Below are 20,372 nucleotides of genomic sequence, written 5' to 3' on the forward strand. Positions count from 1 at the left end.
CACTATATTTATTTTTGATTACAAATATTTGTGCTGTAAAAAACAAAATAATATTTTCAATTCACCTAATATAAGTACTGTAGTGCAATTTCTTTATCATCAAAGTTGAACATACAAATGTCAAACTATGTACAAAAAAACAACTGCATTCAAAAATAAAACAATGTACAACTTTAGAGCCTTCAAGTCCACTTGGTCCTCCTTCAGCCAAATCCTCAGACAAACAAGTTCGGTTACATTTGCAGGAGATAATGCTGCCCACTTCTTGTTTACAATGTCACCTGAAAGTGAGAACAGGCTTTCGCATGGCATTGTTGTAGCCAGTGTTGCAAGATATTTACGTGCCAGATGTGTTAAAGATTCATATGTCCCTTCATGCTTCAACCACCATTCCAGAGGATATGCATCCATGCTGATGACAGGTTCTGCTCGATAACTATCCAAAACAGAGCAGACTGATGCATGTCCATTTTCATCATCTGAGTCATATGACACCAGCAGAAGGCTGATTTTCTTTTTTGGTGGTTCAGGTTCTGTAGTTTCCGCATCTGGGTGTTGCTCTTTTAAGACTTCTGAAACCATGCTGCACACCTCATCACTCTCAGATTTTGGACAGCACTTAAACCTTGGGTCAAGTGCTGCAGCTATTTTTAGAAATCTCACATTGGTACCTTCTTTGCATTTTGTCAGATCTGCAGTGACAGTGTTCATAAATCAAACAACACATGCTGGGTCATCATCTGAGACCGCTATAACACAAAATATATGGCAGAATGCGAGTAAAACAGAGCAGGGGACATAAAATTCTCCCTGAAGGAGTTCAGTCACAAATGTAATTAACACACTATTTTTTTAATGATCATCATCAGCATGGAAGCATGTCCTCTGGAATGGTGGTTGAAGCATGAAGGGATACACAAATGTTTAGCGTACCTGGCACATAAATACCTTGCAACGCTGGCTAAAAAAGTGCCATGTGAATGCCTGTTCTCACTTTCAGGTGGCATTGTAAATAAGAAAAAGGCAGTATTATCTCCCACAAATGTAAACAAACTTGTTTGTCTTCGCGATTCGCTGAACAAGAAGTAGGACTGAGTGGACTTGTAGGCTCTAAAGTTTTCCATTGTTTTGTTTTTGAGTGCAGTTATATACAACAAAAAAATCTACATTTGTAAGTTACACTTTCATGATAGAGATTGTACTACAGTATGTGTATGAGGTGAATTGAAAAATACGATTTCTTTTATCATTTTTACAGTGCAAATATTTGCAATAAAAATAATATAAAGTGAGCACTGTACACTTTGTATTCTGTGTTGTAACAGAAATCAATATATTTGAAAATGTAGAAAACCCATCCAAAAATATTTAATAAATTTCAATTGGTATTTTATTGTTTAACAGTGCGATTGTGATTAATTTTTTAATTGCAGTTAATTCTTTTTAGTTAATTGCATGAGTTAACTGCGATTAATCGATAGCCCTAAAGTATATCTAAGGTAATAAAATATTTAAAGAGTGGGAAGCAGGACACAGATGGCAATTAGAATGCACAGAAATTCTTAATAACTAAAAGTCTACCAAAAAGTATTGTTGAACTAGTTTATGTGCTGGAATTTAGACATCCACTAACTCTTCCTAAATGTCACAAGCTGTGGAGGGAGACACCCCGGAATCCCAGGAGGCATGCAGCCAGGAGCTCTTCTCAAGCCAGGAGGAGGCTAGCCAGTTGCAGCAGCTGGAAGATGCTGGTGAGGAAGAAGCTGAGGAGCATGCTCGGGGTAAGCAGATTTTTATGTTTTGGGAGAGGAGGGTTGGGGTTATGGCTGCCTGCATGCATGCCTAAACGTGGAATAGCCCATTGATTTGCTCTATCACGTCTCTGTAATCTGCCTCGGTAATCTCTTGAAAAGTTGCAGCCAGAGCGTGGGCAATGTGCTTTCGCAAGTTTATAGGGAGAGCCACCGTGGTCCTTGTCCCGGTCAGGCTAACTCGTCCGATCCACTGTGCAGCGAGGGGTGGGGGGACCATGGCTGCACACAGGCAAGCTGCATAGGGGCCAGGGCGGAATCCACACTGCTGTAGAAGACCCTCCCTCTCTTCCCAGGTAACATGCAGCAGTGATATATCTGGCAGTAGGAAACCCTGTTGAGAATTTAGGGATACTTGAGTGCAGGGCACCAGGTTTGCGGTCCCCCCCCAGCCTCGCGGTGCGTTCTGGTCTCCCCACCCCCTTCCAGCACGTAGCCAGCCCCGCGGTGCGCTCCGGTCTCTCCCCCCCCTTCCCAGCAGGCAGCCAGCCCCGCGGTGCGCTCCGGTCTCTCCCCCCCTTTCCCAGCAGGCAGCCAGCCCCGCAGTGCGCTCCGGTCTCTCCCCCCCCTTCCCAGCAGGCAGCCAGCCCCGCGGTGCGCTCCGGTCTCTCCCTCCCCTTCCCAGCAGGCAGCCAGCCCCGCGGTGCGCTCCGGTCTCTTTCCCTCCTTTCCAGCAGGCAGCCAGCCCCGTGGTGCGCTCCGGTCTTTCCCCTCCCCTTCCCAGCAGGCAGCCAGCCCAGCTGTGAGTCGTCCCCCCCCCTCACCAGCAGGCCGGCAGTTACGTGGACCGCCTCCCCCTCCCCCCCACCAGCAGCTCGCCACCTTCCTGTTCACTACTGTCCCCTGTGCAGGACACCAGCTACCTCCTGTACCCAGTGCAGATAAACCCCAGTGACCCATCGGTCAATTCCCCCTCCCAGGTGCAGTCAGGGCAGAAACACTCACCCCATTGCTCGCCATGCCTTCGCTTCCCTGGCCTCTCTGTGTTATGTTAGATATGTGGGAAGGATGCTACAAAAAGTCTAAAAACTCCTTCACTGTGTGATAATAAACAATGTAGCCTCTGTGTATTACATGTTTCTATCTATGTTTTTTTTTTAGTGACCTTGACTAATGCAGCCGGATCACCGGCCTCACGTCGCTTGCAGAATTTGAGAAAAAATCCACGAAAATCAAAAGAAGAATTGATCAAAGCAGTTATGATTCACTACAACAGAGAAAGTAGGAAGACGCAGGAATGGAGAGAGAAAATGCATGAGTGGAGGCAAACAGAAAGCAGGAGAAAGGAATTGGCTACCAAAAAAACCTCAAAGCATCTGATAAGCCTCCTGGCTCACCAAACTGACTCTTTCGAGTCTCTCGTAGCCATGCAGGCAGATCTGTACCGTGGTAACCCACACACCTCCCAAAGCTCTCTTTCTTGTTCCCCAGTATTTGCACAAAACACCTTTCTCCAGCAGCCTGGTTCTTATTACCCCCAGCTGCCCCCAACACCTGTACGATCACCTACCAGCCCTGATAACTACAAATCTTACCCTGTGCACTCCACCCCCATTACTCTGTAGCATAGTAATCCTGAAGTGCAGCAGACATTGAACAGTAATCCAGACAGGACATATTCAAACCTCTGAATGTACAGTCCACCACCCTAACCCCCCTGGCCTTTTATGTACTCTACTTTGAATAAAGGATTTTATGGCTTTTACAATACGTTTTATTATTGCAGGAAGTGGTAAATATTGTACCCCAAGGTAGAAAGGAGCACAGCAAAGGCACCAAACATTACTGTTGGCCCTCAGCATCAAATTGCTCCCTTAAGGCATCCCTAATCCTTGAAGCCCTTTCCTGGGCCTCTCTAGTAGCCCTGCTCTCTGGCTGTGCAAATTTATCCTCTAGGCGTCGAACCTTGGAGGTCCATTCCTCACTGAATCTTTCACCCTTCCCTTCACAAATATTATGGAGGGTACAGCACGCGGATATAATAGCGGAGATGCTGCTTTCCCCCAAATCTAGCTTCCCATAAAGACACCTCTAGCGCCCTTTCAAATGGCCAAAAGCACACTCCACAGTCATTCTGCACCGGCTCAGCCTGTAGTTGAACCGGTCCTTGCTCCTGTCAAGCTTCCCTGTATACGGTTTCATGAGCCATGGCATTAAGGGGTAAGCGGGGTCTCCAAGGATCACAGTGGGCATTTCGACGTCCCCTACTGTGATCTTGCGGTCTGGGAAAAAAGTCCCGGCCCTCAGCCTCCTGAACAGGGCACTGTTCCGAAAGATGCGTGCATCATGCACCTTTCCAGGCCATCCTGAGTAAATGTCAGTGAAACGCCCACGGTGATCCACAAGCGCTTGCAGAACCACGGAGAAATACCCTTTGTGATTAACGTACTCTGATGCCAGGTGGGCTGGGGACAGAATAGGAATATGCGTCCCATCTATTGCCACTCCACAGTTAGGGAAACCCATTTGTGCAAAGCCATCCACAATGTCCTGCACGTTCCCCAGAGTCACAGTTCTTCTTAGCAGGGTGCGATTAATGGCTGTGCAAACTTGCATCAGCACCTTGCCAACGGTGGACTTTCCCACTCCAAACTGGTTCGCCACCGATCGGTAGCTGTCTGGAGTTGCCAGCTTCCAGATTGCAATAGCCACCCGCTTCTCCACTGGCAGGGCAGCTCTCAATCTTGTGTCCCTGCGCCGCAGGGTAGGGGCGAGCTCAGCACACAGTCCCATGAAAGTGGCTTTTCTCATCCGAAAGTTCTGCAGCCACTGCTTGTCATCCCAGGCTTGCAGGACGATGTGATCCCACCACTCAGTGCTCGTTTCCCGAGCCCAAAGGCGCCGTTCCACGGTGCTGAGCACGTCTGTTACTGCCACAAGCAATTGAGTGTCTTGAGCGTCAGGCGTTTCAATATCATCGTCTGACTCCTCACTGTCACTTTGCAGCTGAAGGAATAGCTCCACTGCCATGCGTGATGTGCTGGTAACATTCATCAGCAAGGTCCTCAGCAGCTCAGGCTCCATTTGTAACAGAAATCTCAGAAATCGTGCTGCAGACTCACAATGCCGCCAAATTGCTCGGAATGTGCAGCAAAGCACCATGGGGCGTTGGAACAGGAAGCGGAAAGACCCGCACACTTCCTTCCCCTTCCCACAAGCCACAGCGCCAAAATGGGATGAGGTGCTCTGTGGGATAGCTGCCCACAATGCACCACTCCCAACAGCGCTGCAAGTGCTGCAAATGTGGCCACACTGCAGCGCTGGTAGCTGTCAGTGTGGCCATACTGCAGCGCTGGCCCTACACAGCTGTACGAACACAGCTGTAACTACCAGTGCTGCAAAACTGTAAGTGTAGACATGGCCTAAGCTTCTTGTTTTCAAAACTCTCCACAGATCAGCTTCACTCTCAAACCGCACTCTTAACATTGGTTTCCTCTCTGTCCCCTCCTATTAACTCTCCTTGGTTGTCAGGCACACTTTCAACTGCACCTCTTCATACAGCTGGAACTTCTTCCATCCAAGCCATTAAATCATTTTATCATTTCAAATCTCACCTCAGTCACCTTCTTTTGTTCTTCTGTTTGTGACTCATTCTCTTTGCAAGGCACTTTACAGTCAATACCGTTAAACAAGTTGTATTTCTCTTGGTACATACTTTCTTCAGCAATGCTTTCACATTAAATAAAAAATGCTCAAGCAAAGTTTTTCCCCTCTCTCCACTTGCAGAAGCTGAATAACCTGCTCAGCCAACAAAGCTTTGTTTTCAATAGGAGCTTTTCTAAGGGTAGCTTTTCTACTTTTTCTAGCCAGTTAAGGAGTTTAAAAAAACAACAACCTGCAACTGAATATTTTCATGATGGGAATATAAAATGTATCCAGTAAAAAACACATGATGATTGTTCCAGCACAGCTACTGAACTCCCAGAGCACAATACTACATTTCCCCCTTTTACGAGCATGCTGCTATGACTAAGTGTCAGAAAATGCATTGTTTAAAAATTCTCCACAGGATAGTTACATAAGAAAACTTATTTGCTAAAAATTCCCTCTCTCCATGAATCCTTCTCAACTCTGTTTCAATTAGATAGTCTTCTGTGGCTAAGAGTTGGGGCCCCTTCAAGGATAGGGAGGGTATTCCACTGACACTCTGGTACATCAAAGTGGAAAACTCCAATATCACTGATGTTTGACATCATTGGAGTTCTTATGCTTACTTGCCTGTCTAGTTTCAAATACTATTTTAACTTCTTTGGGACAACGGCTGTCTCTTCCGGTATTTGTAGAAAACCTAGTAGCATGGGGACCAGTGTTCCTTCTAATTTTTCCCCACACAAATGCAGAATCAATTTTGTTATGTGCACCAATATGGAGGTGATGGTGCACATAACAAAATTAATGTGGCGGGGGAGGAGCTGAAGGGTTTGGAGTGTGGGAGGGGGTTCAGGGCTGGGGCAGAGGGTTGGGGTGCAGGGGTGTGAGAGCTTCAGCTGGGGGTGCGGGTTCTGGGGTGGGGCTGGGGATGAAGAATTTGGGGTGCACAAAGGTGCTCAAGGCTTACAGAGGGGAGAGAGGACTCCCCCCAGCTCTCTCTCCCTGCTACAACACCTGGGCTCGACGGGAGAGGCTCCAGGGCTGGGGCTGCAAGATAGGTGTCCCCCCCCCCCCCGCCGTGGCAGGTCCAGGGCTGAGTTGGGGGATCAGGGAGGGGAACGCGCCGTGCCTTTCCCTTGGCCACGGCAGGGCGAGTACCCTGAGTGCCTGCGCAGCACCAAACAGGCTGCTGCATAGCCACGCAGCTTACAGGGAACTTAAGGGACTCCATTATGGGCTTTCAGGAGCTATTGCAAAACAAATCATCTTTATTTTCTTTCTTTATTTTTCAAATGAAAAATCTCTTGGAAAACCTTTTTATTTAAAAAAAAACCAAACCACCACCACCACAACCCTATATGCATATATACGAACAGCAAGAATTGGAAACTGAGAAGCTGAAGTATTGCATGAGATATTTAAAGTTATCTGAGGTTAAATCTGCAGTTCCTTCTCTACCTCACGCACAAATGTAGAACCTAGAAATAAGATCTCACAAGTTAGATGACCAGTAAGCGAGATCAAATATTGAACCAGTAAACATTCATTATTCCTTTACGTAGGAAATTGAGGAAGTCATTGAGTTGAATCTAATATCAGTAGTATTCATGAGATTAAGAGCTATTGTACACGCATCCTGGTGTAAAAGTTTTATATTGACATAACAGTTATCAAGCCAAACCTTGTCTGTCAACATAGGCAGTAAGGCATACGGTATCAAATTCCTCTCTCCCTCTTTAAAAAACAAAAAACAAAAAACAAAAAAACAGTGCATACACTGTACTATTCATTGTACATATCACTGTAGAGGCAGGCCTGAGCTGCAAAATTCAGATCTAATCTGAATTTCCCCAAAATCTGAGGGTCTTCAGTTCTGGGTTTTGGTTCAGACCCCACCTCAAATATAAATGCATATAAAGGGCTTGTCTTCACTACAGTATTAGTCCCAAGTATAACTCAAGTACAGTCCCCATCCCAACTCCTGTCCACACACAAAAAAACTCCAATTTGAATTAATTAGTGCTTTAAACTCAAGCTAGTTTGCAGCGTTGTGTGTTGAACCATGAATGCTGCTGATGGCTCAGCTACCAATGGGGATGCAGCTACAAATAACTGCTAATACAACCATTCTGTGTAGTTCAAGCATTGTTTCACAGTGTGGCCACTCTCACTTGAGCTAACTCACAATGAAGACAAACCCACAGGTGCTTATCAGCAAAAAACAGTAATTACAAATGAAATTACAGATTAATTAACATTGTTGTGGAAGCTTAACTGCTAAATGGTCTGTTGTATGTGTTTTCCACATTGCTCATCCTTCTTTCAGTGTATCAAATGTTCTCAGTCTCCTCCAAATTCTTCCTCAAAAGTCACTGCTTTTCCCTTGCTTTCCACAAGCAACCTCCTTTCCCTTCTGCCACATTCTCAATTAAAATATAGATTATAAACTTCATTCAATGCAATTCTCAATATTGTTTACTCTTGCCTACTGTGTCCTTTGTCTTCATTTTCTGTTTGCTTGATGTAGATTGTAAAAATTTTGATCTCAAAAGCCCGATACAAAGTTCCAATGATACAACATTTTTCTTATAAAATATATCTAGTACTGTGTTAAATCTGGTATAATTTATGTGCTATTTGCAGGGATCTGTGTGTGTGTTTTATAGTGATGTGAATCAGAGAAACTATCCCAGGCAGGTGAGGGACAACTGGGATTTCATCATCCGGAATTGAGAAACATCTGCTGTCCATGTTTTTTTTGCTTTCTGCTCTCACCTCATCCTCTCCCTGGCTATTTCAGCACAACTCCCTGTTCCTTAAACCAACATTTATCCTCTACTCCAATATCATAACCTACCTCCCCGCACTCACACACGTCCTCCCCTCCCCCTGTACATCCCTCCTCTCCCCCCCAGAGGCCACCCTAATTCTGTGCCCTGCCCCTCATACAGCCCCCCTTTCTCCCCCCAGAGGCTACCCCAATCCTGTGCCCTGCGCCCCCCATACAGCCTCCCTCTCCTCCCCTGGGGATTACCCCAATCTTGTGCCCTGCCCCCGCCATACAGCCCCCCTCTCCTCCTCCGGGCCACCCTAAGCCTATATGCTGCCCCCATACAGCCCCCTCTCCCCACCCCAGCCCCTCACCGGGGCTGTCCCAATCCCATGGCCGGCCCCTCAGTCCCGTAGCTACGCGGTCCCGGCCCTGCCCGAGCCCGAGCCCGAGCCCGAGCCCCTGCCCCGACCCCAGGAGGCGTCTCACCTCCCGCGCTAGGAGCACGGCCCCGCTCCCTGCCAGCCCCTCGCCGCCGGCTCGCACGGCGCTGTGCAGGCGCTTCCGGCTGCCAGGTCTAGGTCGGTCCAGCTCCGCAAAGGCCCCGGCTGCAGCCGCTGCCCCGCCTGCTCCGTTCCCAGGACCCGGCGCGCAGCGAGGCTGCTCCGCTCTCGGCTCGGTCCGAGCCCGCTCGCCGCCGGCAGCGCCCGGGTTAGCCTAGGGCGCCGCGGGAAGGGGCTGGGCTGGGCTGCCCCGCCCCGGCCCGGAGCCGCCGCAGCCCAAGCGCTGCAGGAGGAGGCAGTTTAGGGCAGCGTTAAAAAAAGAGCAAGGGCTAGGAGGAGCGGGGCGGGGGTTGGGGCACAGGGGTCGGTAGGTATCTACGGTGATGGGGGGCATGGCGTGTGCGTGGGGGTGTTTGGGGCACCGGGGTCTGTAGGTATCTAGGGTGATGGGGCGTGGTGTGGGGGGGTGTTTGGGGCACAGGGGTCTGTAGGCATTTAGGGTGATGGGGGCGTGGTGTGTGCGTGGGGGTGTTTGGGGCACAGGGGTCTGTAGGTATCTAGGCTTGTGGGGGGCCATGGGGTGTGAGGTCAGGACCCAGCAGTCATACAGATGTTGGGGCAGTGCCTGGAAGAGACAGTATGATAATTTCACTAATACAATCTGTCTTCCCTCCCCTCCCCCAGGTACTAAGAGAGGAGGGGGCAGGCCAAGCACACACGTTGTGCCAAACCCTGAGTCAGAGACTGCAGGGGAACAATACTCAGAGCCAGAGAAGGGAGGTCATGGCCTGGGAGCGTGATGGAAAGTCAGTGAGAAGATGTACTGTAACCCACCTTGTAATAAGAAATATCAGGGGTGAAAGTAAGCCAGTATGGGTCTGTACAGCGTATTGGTAAAAAGTGGCTTCTAGTACCGGTCAGTAGCAACCGACATTAAAGCATTACCAGTGTAGTGTCACTACCCCTTTTGTGCCCCCCGTCTGTGGCCCTGCCAGGTCCCTACTGGCAGGGCTGCTGACGGGGAGGTGGACCAATAGAGGCAACAACGTTAGTGCTGCCGGGGCAAAGGACTCTGCTTAAAGTGCTTTAAATTGCCACTGGAGCCCCTGCGGCGTGGGCCAGGCAGCGCAGATGGGCTGGCTGGAGGAGCCAGCCCCGTACCCATAAGTGTTGAGTGTTACTTTCACCCCAGAATAAGAGCTTTGTAAATGCAGTGCCCTGGCAGTGCCCCAGTATGTTAAAGTGAAAAAGAAAAAATACAACCTAAGGAAGAACCTTCCTCTCTCTGTCCATTGTGTGTTGTCCATCTGTTTGGATGGAAACCTCCAGTTCATAGGAATGATAGTTTTTTGTATGCTTTCCACAACAGCAAGGATTTAACATAATAATCTCAAGTGATTCACTTGCCCCTGTATAAAGTATGACATACATGGTGCTTATGCATGCTCAACATCATAATTAAAGGAAATAAGGTTTAGCATTGAAGGCACAGTTAGCAACAGGCTCTTTTGCATAGGAAAAAATCCCAAACTTCATACATGTGTAATACGCAAAAATGTGTAACTAAAAGTGATTTTTTTTTTAAATTGAACTACTGAACTGAAATTCCATGCTGAACAGGAAAAACTTGTCTGGCCTCACAAACATGCCAAGTTTGGCAAACCTGGTTCTACCCTTTAAATTGTTTGGGGGGAAGGGCAGGCAGAGGGGAGGAGGAAACAAATTGTAGATTTAATGGGAAGAAATCATAAAACAGTGGCTGAAAGAAATACATCTAAAACATCAGCCATAAGCCATGAGTTAAATTTCATGCAAAGTCTGACTGATTTCCTAAGATTGCAAGCTAAGACTTTTCTTCTAGTTGTGTGCACATTAAAGGAGGTTTTAGAAAGCTTTCTCACTGTTGCTAGTACTGACTCAGTTCTACCAGCATTAACAGTGTTGGCATTCCTACTGTAGGGCAGCTGATACTTACATTTTAATAATCCATCTCTCTAACAGCGAACACTAGATGACACTAGGGTATGGCTACACTTGACATTTCAAAGCGCTGCCGCGGCAGTGCTGCGGGAGCGCTGCCGCGGCAGCGCTTTGAAGTGTGAGTGTGGTCGGAGCACCAGCGCTGGGAGAGAGCTCTCCCAGCGCTGCACGTAAACCACATCCCTTACGGGTGTAGCTTGCAGCACAGGGAGCCGTGCTCCCAGCGCTGCGGCACTGATTACACTGAGGCTTTACAGGGCTGTATCTTGCAGCGCTCAGGAGGGTGTTTTTTCACACCCCTGCGTGCAAAAGTTGCAGCGCTGTAAAGTGCCAGTGTAGCCAAGCCCGCAGCAGCAAACAACCAGTCAACAGTGAAGCTCTCAGTGTCAGACAGTGAGAAAGATTGGCAAACTTTCTCTAATATATACTATTGTCAAACAGGGACGTACTACTGAGCAAATGTCCTGCTATGGTGTTAAGCGACAGAAAATGCCATTTTTCAGATGACGCAACACCAAAGGATGTGACCACTTGTTCAACAGCACATGGCTTTTTTTGTTTTTTTTGTTTTGTTTTGCAAGAATAGAGAGCTAACCCCTGGTGTCATGGCCAAGGGTATGGCTACACTTGCACCTGTACAGCGCTGGGAGTTAAACCTGTCTTCGTACAGCTGAGTAGGGAAAGCGCTGCAGTCTGTCCACACTGCCAACTGTCAGCGCACTGTCGTGGCCACATTTGCAGCATCTGCAGCAGCATTGGGAGCGATGCATTATGGACAGCTATCCCAGCGTTCAAGTGGATGCAATGTGCTTTTCAAAAGGAGGGGGTGGGTTGGAGTGTGACAGAGAGCGTGGAGGAGAGAGAGAGTTGATTTTTGGAACTGACACTCTGTCAGCAGCTGCCTTGCAAGTTCCGACCCTCTCCCCCACCCCTCTCTCACTCATTGAAAGCAAATAGCCCTCTTTGCTTTTTTCCTCACAGACCAGATAAGCAGCTGCTCCGAAACAGACCCCCCCACTCCCGCCCGTTGCACTACTTCTCTTCTTAAGCCCCTTGCTTCCCCCTCTTTTCAAACATACACTAGCTGTGGGCATTCCAAAGGGAGCTCCCTGCCTCTGCTTTGTCACAGCAAACAGGAGCTGTGTTTATTTTTTTGAAAAGCAGCTTCGGGAGCCCCGAGTTCACAACAAAACAAAGAGAGTTATCTTTAAAGGATTATGGGAAGCTTCCGGAGGTCAGTTACAGCGTAGTAAGATTATTCCCTGTTTACACTGGCACCCCAGCGCTGCAGCAGCAGCGCTATACTCTATTCCTCTTGTAGAGGTGGAGTACAGGCAGCGCTGTAGCCAGGGAGATACAGTGCTGTATGTGCCTTGCCAGTGTGGACGGGGTGCGAGTTACAGTGCTATAAAGCCACCACCAGCGCTGCAACTCTTAAGTGTTGCCAAGGCCCAAGTTCCAGTTTGGGTAATTACTTTTTGCCCGCCTACTTCCCCTCACTTAAGTTGAATCCAATAGTCTTCACTTCCCAATCTAAAAGTGTTGTGCAGTTATGCTTAATGGGGTTATGGCTACTCTATTCACAAGAGGATTTAATGATATGATCATATATATGTGGTTTGTCTATAATTGTGTAAAGCGCTATCAAAAACAATAATCCTGGCAAGTGCTTGGAGCAAAGTTGAAGTCCCACGGATTTCCACAGCTTTCTTCATGACACGTGTATTCTGGTTGTTCGAGTTGCATCCTTGATGCTCATCTTACCCAAAGAATAGTTTTGACTCAATTTCATTCTCATCTAGAAGCGGCAGCCCCAAACTCCCACCTAACTATAGAAACTGTTCAGATCATATTTCCTGGTGGGTGTCTTGTGCCAATGGAAAATAGTTACAGAAAATTTCTAACAGCTGAACAAGTTTTATTAGAATAAGGAAAACAATATTACATATAAAGCCTCTCTTTTTCTCTTATTAATTCCCTGTAAAGATTCACGCCAACTATCCCATGTTACCTTTGTTCCTGCTATTGATTTAGAGACAAAGACATACAGTGAATACTTTACAAGTTTTTTTTTTCCCCAGTAACCAAAAATGGTGGTATTTTTCTCTCAAACATCACTTCACCCAAACTCATAATTCTCAGGTCCACATTATTTACACCTACAATCCTTGCATTTTCAGTTGCCCACACATAGTTATGGTGTGTTATGAAACTCACGTAAAACTGCACACACATATTATACCAAAAACCATTTAAAAACTAATTTTTTTATACCTCTGAAAAATGATAAATGGCAAGACATTGTATGGACCCAATGATAGATATTGCACTGCTTCAATTAAGATATGCAAATGAACACTACACAGCATATTCTATTTTAGGTAACTATTTTATTATATATATTAATCTCTTAAAGATATGCACTATGGGTCAAATCTGGGAGTTCTTATTCAAGCAAAACTCATTTTGCATGAGTAATGACTTCAGGATTTGAGTTGAGAATATTAAGACTTTATGGAGTGTTGACAGTGTGCTCTGTACAGAACACAGGGGAAAAAACAGCAATGAATGAAATCCTGGCCTTATTGAAGTCAATGGCAAAATTCCCATCAATTTCAATGGGGACAGGATTTCATCCATGTACTTACCCCAGGAGGTTTACAGTGTGAATGTAGTTTTAAGTGCTTTAAGACTACACACAACTTCTATAGGTCTTGGACTGATTTTTTGTAAAAGTGTTTTAGGTGCACTTGGTTAACATTTGACCTATCTTAAAACATACCATGCTATTAGAACAATGACAGTTGTACACATCTTTTAGAGACAATACTGTACAATAAAGATGTAATTTATTAAACACCATTTACCTGCTGCTAGGAATTTATTGCTTGAAAGTGAGTATGAACAGGTTACATTTTAAAACTACTAGCATTCGCATTTTCTGGGAGTAATCTGCATCTTCTCAGATTACATATCCAGCCTTTCAAAGGCAACACTTCTGAATAGATCTCCAAGGGAAAACACTGCTAAAAGATGCTATATGTGACACTCTGTTTCCTTGAAATCCTTGCCAGTCAAAGATTATGTTTCTCTGGGACTATATCTGCTGCACAGTAATACGGTTTTATGGATCTCAATATCATTCTTGAAATTAAATTTGACAATAAATCAGGTCTCGTAGTTTAGGCAAAATACTTGTGGAAAGAGAGCTTATACAGAGATACTAGCAGTTTCAGTAGCCAGAAATTCTCAAACATTCCCAGAGTTGGTGTTTTTCATCGGTTCCAAGGTTATTAGCCTTCCAAAGCCTCTTCTGGGCTATACTCCCTACTAAAGATCTAGGTGGAGTGTGCCTAGACCTGTGGTTTTCAACCCATGGTCCACACACTATGTCTAAGATTTAAAAAGAGTCTACACCACCAATTTGAAATTTTTTAAGAGGTCTGCAAATGAAAAAAGGTTGAAAATCACTGGTCTAGACACATTGTGTTCTATTCTAAGTATCAGAATGTCTGCCTTCAGTGGCTTTTTATGGAAGAGGTGGAATATCCAAAAGTTTCACTGCAGTAAGAAATTTCTGCATTGCAAGATTTACACTTCGCTCTAGTTTAATTACTATAATAGATTAAATGTAATATTCCAACACTGCTTTTCTGATCCATTGAGGCTTTTTTATAAAAAATTACAGGATTGGCTTTATTTTATGTAATGATGAGAGAGAGCCTTCATCTTGCACACATGAAAATCCGCTATTATTTTTTTCCCTGGGTTAATAGCCATGTGGTTCCAGATATCTTCAGAGTGGTTGGATTCACAACTAGATCAGATTCAAATAGGGTATTCATCACGTCAGTTAGAAATAAAAATTCATATAGTTAGGACACAATATCTCCTTTTCAGATGATGCCTAAAATACTGAAAAATAAACCAGCATATACTGTAAACTAAAAAAGGTAGAACTAATCAAAAGCGTGGCATATTAACCATACATAATGACATTACAACAAACCAACGAATTATATATTCAACTTTGATTAGAATTTTATACAGAAAATTAATCTTATTACAGAATACATTTCGTGGTCTCCAGTCACGTATTCAGATGTTCATATAAACCACTTGGGCACAACTGAAGAGGTGGCAAAGGCACTCAAAACACTGAATAGCAGCAAAAGGCTAGGGCTGGACTGTTTCCCAGCAGAGCTCTACAAAGAACAGAAAGACATGTTATTTATTCTCAGAAACAGCCAGGCAATGAGGAACAATTTGATAAATCTGAAGCAAAGAACAATTTTATTCATTTTGATTCTCAAAGCATGATAAATTCCAGAGAACTGTACTACTTATCTGTGTTCATTAATAAATGTTGACTGTGTGGTTTGGGTAGTAGTACTGGCTAGCCAGTATGTTACATAAAGTTATTTGTGGGATGGGCTAAACAAAAAATACTGTATGGGAGGAGTATGTGTGACAGTTAGCCCTTTTGGCTTGTCTGCAGAACTCAGAATCTGCACGAAATTCAGACTTGATTTAAGGAGGTGCATGCCAGAGATTTCTGTAGAGTTGTGCAGGGTTTCAATGGGATGCTGTGTTCAGTTACCTGGTACTGAAAAGGAAATACTGGTGGTCCTTTAAAGGCAGAGGATTCTGAATAATAAAATATTCCAATTATTAGACCTAATCTAAATAATAACCACGCATTCAGTTTCCAAGTGGTAGGCTGAATTGAAGCAATACAGTGGAAATTCAGTATTTTGTATACTTCTACTTGAATTTGATGAGACTATTATACTTCACTATAATGTCCAATATTCTCAGATATTTGTATGGCCTAAAGGAACTCTGATAGATCTCTCATATCACAAACAGACCTAATCAAAATTATATCCATATTTTCAATGTAAGCTGCCTATTGGAAGAAAACAGTAAAAGCTATAAGGGAAGAGTGCTTACTATGAAGCCGTCTTCTGAGGAATGTGAGCCCTGTTTAAAAAAAAGGGAAACAGTTATTTCCCCCCACATGTAAAATTGTTTTTAATTTATGGTATGAGGGTTTGACTCTCTATTCTGAGAAAGTGGATTGAAAGTGCTGTAATCTCAAAGACAAAGTTGCATGGACATAAAATGGGAGAAAGTGGAGCAGTGAATCAGGCTCACCTACTTTATCTAAAAATCCTTGCTAAATGGAATGAAAGAACATTTATTTTGTTTCCTTTCATTCAGCTGCCTTACATTACACACAGGCCTGGTGTCCATAATTCAAGAAGAATGTAGAAAAACTTTGGGAGGGTTCAAAGAAGAGGCATGAGACTGGTTAAAAGATTAGAAAACATGCCTTATAGTGAAAGACTCAAGGAGCTCAATATCTGTTGAGTTTATCAAAAGAAGATAAGGTTAGTGATGACTTCATCACAATCTAAGTATCTACACGAAGAACAGACATTTCATAACTTAGGGATCTTCAGTCTAGCAAACAAAAGTATAAAAAAAAGTATAATGTATTTAAAAAAAAACTTCTGTGATTACAGGTCTGTGAGGAAAAGCAACCTAAAATTTATTTGTGCTGGCCCTCTGCACTGGTGTGAATTCCACCATTACATGAGCCAACTACTGTGAGTTATGTAGTTTTAATACAGCACAAACATCTGCTACAGTAAGATTAAAAATCCAAGTATTTTCAAAATGGCGGCCACTATTTTTTTTCTGCAAGGAGACCAAACTATTTCATTCTGGTTAATGAAAACGGAAGTTGTTGTTGAATGACTCTAAATTTTCTGTCAGATGTGATTCCTTATATGGGATTACTATAGTGTCATTATGGTTTGAAACTGAAGGAAGTCTTCATTGAAATATCCCATGTCATAACTATAGGTGCCATTCAAACAAACAACTATGCCTCAGAGTATCATCTCATGAGTTTGCTGCAGCCTCTGTACTGAAGGCACTTAGACTGATACCAGGAATATAAAGTTCTAACCACAATTCTATTATTTACATGAAAAGACGGTACCTACAGACTGAACATGCAGACCTGGAGTGTGCTTGCATCATAAACGAGACCCTCTGGTGATTATGCATGACTAGTTTGAGACAGAACTACATTACGCTACACATGTATTGATTTATTGAGTGGCAGAATAGATTAAAACTGTAATGGGTCCCCACTGTGATGTGCAGCATTTGTGCTACTACTCCATTGCAGAGTAGAAACATCCAGTATTCTAATGTATTTTTTATCCAGAGTAAAGTAATTCCTGAACATATTTCTCACATCAGAACTGATAGATATTGTTTGGATTAGGTCTATTTTTTCACTTTACTGGAAGAAAGTGGTAAATACTGTGGGGAAAACAGGACTTACATCTCCACCAGATGGCTTTCCTCCTGAAGGTAATCCCTGTAAAAAGGAACAAACCAGTTATTTTAGTGTAAAGGAGTATCTTTAACTATAGTTCAGTTTGAGGAACAGATATTTGTACTTTGCTGCTTAATGGAATGAAAACAAAAAACAGGAGAGTGAAAATATTGTGTTTCCCTTCATTCCACAACCCTACCTTAGAACAACACACTAAAGTAGAGTGAGAAACCTAAAGTAGTCTTACCTGGCCGTTGGAAGTGTTGTTGAATGAGATAAATGCTCCACCCTTTAAAGAAACCAGAACTGAGTCAATTTCTTGTGAAGAGACTTGATTAAGTGCCATACTTCATTCAGGGTATTTAAAAAAAAAAAAAGGAGAGAGAGAGAGAGAGAGAAGACCCCTGTCTGTGCTTAACTGCTTAGTGAAGTGTAGAGTAAGCAGAAAGTGTACAGTCTCTTTCGTATTACTTCACTCCAGCAATTTGCACTATGCAGTCTTTACATGAAGGTTCTTTGAAAATTTAAATTCAGTGGATGTTGATCCATTTACATCACAACAGGAGGAGAAATGATTGTTTTTCTGGTGAAAGTAGCCAAAATGAAAGACAGCTCATGTCCTGCGATGGAGTAAGTATAATGATTAGAGAGGCTTTTATCAGCTGTGGAAGTATGAAGGATGGAGATTCTAAGGAAGATGAGATAACTCATGTTGGAGTTTAGATCTGATCAGAAGGTGACATTCCAAATCAGTTAATCAAATAACTTCAATCCCTATGTAACCATGTTCACTGTACACCACAAGCGGAGGTAATTTCTGAAACTTGAACGTTCATTGACTAGGAAGCTCTTTGGAAGGAGATTTTAAATTCAGTAGAGAATGTGTTATTACCTGGACATTGGCACTACTGCTGTTTGTGCTAGAGGACTCATTCTGTAAAGAAAACAAAAATGTGAGAACTATATTGTTCCCTGTGAGAACAATTATTCTACCATAATTTTACTGGAAGATTTCCCCAAAAATGTCATACTATACAGGCTAGAGGCCAGTTTTGCACTCTTGTTTGCCAATAGTGCATATTGGGTTCTCCACGCATATGCACACAACATTCTATCTAGAATGCACTTGTAGCAGGATGTGCTCTGTCTCCACTGGATGGATTTGCCTCTGAGCTCTTCAGGTCATTAACAATATTTATTCTGTTCTGAGGGTTCATCACATAAAAGAGACTCTGAATACTACTCTCTTGGCATATATCACCTTGGGTCTTTTATCCTGAAAAACTACTACTTGCCAGGAGACATCTTATGGAAACTGGTGAATATGGTCCAGTGACCTTGTATCCCTGTCCCTAGTCACTGATTTAGGTCACAGTTAGGGGGTGGAATATTCACAGCTCTGAACAACAGAAGTTTTGCCAGCATGTGTGGTAGTGTAGACATAGCCTTAGTGTATGTCTACCCTTAAAACTGCTAGCATTACAACAGCTTTACTCAGACAAAATTCGGGGGGGGGGGGAAGACAGGTGTTGCTTTACCTGTCCATTGTAACTGCTTCTGCTTAGAGCACGAGATGTATCCTGTGGAAAGACAATGAAATGAGCTAGTAACACAAGAAAATTTTGACATGTACACTCAGGCACAATGCCTCATTTTGGGCTATATTTTTATTTGTTCTGATATCTGGAGACCTTTTGGCCTATAAATTAAATGGTACAATACATAATTATAATGTAAAGGCTTATTTGCACATAATTCCCAGGTCCACACCTCCCATACTTGTTGCGCGCAACAACTGTACAGCGTTCCTGAGCACTGCTTAGATGAAATAATTCTACTGCAGTTTAAATGTCCACTAATTTCAGTATGTCCCAATTCTGCAAGATGGATGGAAACCGAGGGTGTCCTGAAGTCTACAGCAAGACCTTACAAGATCAGACCTTCTCCTAAACCTAACTCTCTTTACAGTAAAATTACTCTTCAAATAAATCAATCAAGTGTTCATTTTCTTAGAGGCATACTAGAGCAAATACCCTAAATATGATGAAGAAAGTGTGCTTACCCGGGCAACAATAACCTTGTTGCCTGCACAGTTGGATGATCTCTGTGGAAAAAAACCAGAAGACATTATTGTCTTGTAGAAGTAACAAGATGGACCATTCACCTACACAAAGATAAAATTCCCTGGGACAGATTCTGCCTAGATTTACTGTGGCTTCCACTAGGTGAAAGCCCAGGAGCAGATCCCTGATGGAGTAAATGCAGCCAGAGGAGAACTATTTTTTTTTTAAAATGGCATATATGTACATTTAAATGAATGCTAACTCTGGGTGACACAACAGCTCAAGGTGCTGTGCTGTGTGCATTTGGAGGGTGAGTTCTCAGGGAAGTATTCAGTCAGAGTACCTGGGTTTGAGTACTATATGAGTACTAAAAATTGAAGTAGTCTATATTTTGAACAACTATGCAGCAGCATTAAAAGCTGGTTGAAGGGGGTCAATAGAAATCAATATAATTTCAAATAGCTTCAATCTTTATGTAAATGATCAAATGAATGGTAAAAAATCCATACACCACACTATTGGCCCAGATTTTTGATGTTGAAGCATTCAGTTAGTAAGAAGCACCTCAGCACAAGACCTTCAATACTGTGGAGAAAGAAAGAGCTTACCTGACCACTGACTTCATATATAGAGAAGTGACACCAGGTGACCTGCCCCATAGCACCCACTCCTGACCTAGTATGGTGCTGCAGGCAATCCATGCCTCACCTTCCCTTTCCCCAGGACATGTTAAGAACTCCACAAGTTCAAAAGAGTGTAAGGCAAAATTCCCTTGCTGGGATTTTATTTTACTAGATAAAAATAAACTTGAAATAAAGTCTCACTCCTTGGCTGTAGGGCTACATAGCCCTACTGCTTAGAGCCTACAGTCTTGGAGAGTTCCTGTCCCATAAGGTAGTGTCTCTCTGTGAGCATCTCCCTACAGCTTGGCCCTGATAGCCTTTTATCCAACTCAGCTTCTTCTTATTCAATTATATGCCTAGGTAGGCTCCTTCCCATCGAAATTAGCTCTTTGAGAGGATTCTGGGGCCAGGCTTCCCATGAAGGGGCCAGCACCTTATGATAAGGAGTCAGCCTGGAAAGACACCAATTATTTGTGTGTTAAATAACTTATTTAAATAGAATAAAGTTACAGAAATTTGCCTCCTCTTGTGCAAAGAAAAGATAGGAGATTGCGTACCGTGGGCCTGGTTCTTTACTGCCTTGCATCTTGGCTAGTCGTTTATATTGCTGTAAAATAGATTCCAAATTAATCTGGAATCCTACCATTCTGATCTGTTACCATTGTACATTCTTTGA

At 43.8% G+C, this 20,372-nt stretch overlaps 2 protein-coding genes across 2 annotated transcripts in view; both read right to left on the bottom strand.

The window, feature by feature from the left end:
• The window catches only part of SLC35A3 (solute carrier family 35 member A3), a 35,257-nt gene extending 26,487 nt beyond the window's left edge, over window positions 1-8,770 (bottom strand). Inside the window, exon 1 of the mRNA XM_030572646.1 lies at window positions 8,662-8,770. The gene's annotated coding sequence lies outside the window, so the exon portion shown is untranslated. The remainder of the gene's footprint in view (window positions 1-8,661) is intronic.
• Window positions 8,771-12,571: 3,801 nt separating this feature from the next.
• Window positions 12,572-20,372, bottom strand: part of LOC115656774 (hornerin-like) — a 44,571-nt gene continuing 36,770 nt past the window's right edge. Inside the window, exons 28-34 of the mRNA XM_030573923.1 lie at window positions 19,073-19,114; window positions 18,549-18,590; window positions 17,903-17,944; window positions 17,258-17,299; window positions 17,017-17,052; window positions 15,609-15,638; window positions 12,572-14,860 (exon numbers count right to left, since the gene is read on the bottom strand). Of these exons, the coding sequence (XP_030429783.1) occupies window positions 14,762-14,860; window positions 15,609-15,638; window positions 17,017-17,052; window positions 17,258-17,299; window positions 17,903-17,944; window positions 18,549-18,590; window positions 19,073-19,114 (333 nt within the window). The 3' untranslated portion in view covers window positions 12,572-14,761. The remainder of the gene's footprint in view (window positions 14,861-15,608; window positions 15,639-17,016; window positions 17,053-17,257; window positions 17,300-17,902; window positions 17,945-18,548; window positions 18,591-19,072; window positions 19,115-20,372) is intronic.

The sequence above is a fragment of the Gopherus evgoodei genome, chromosome 8 (genome assembly GCF_007399415.2).
Source record: "Gopherus evgoodei ecotype Sinaloan lineage chromosome 8, rGopEvg1_v1.p, whole genome shotgun sequence".
Classification (NCBI taxonomy): domain Eukaryota; kingdom Metazoa; phylum Chordata; order Testudines; family Testudinidae; genus Gopherus; species Gopherus evgoodei.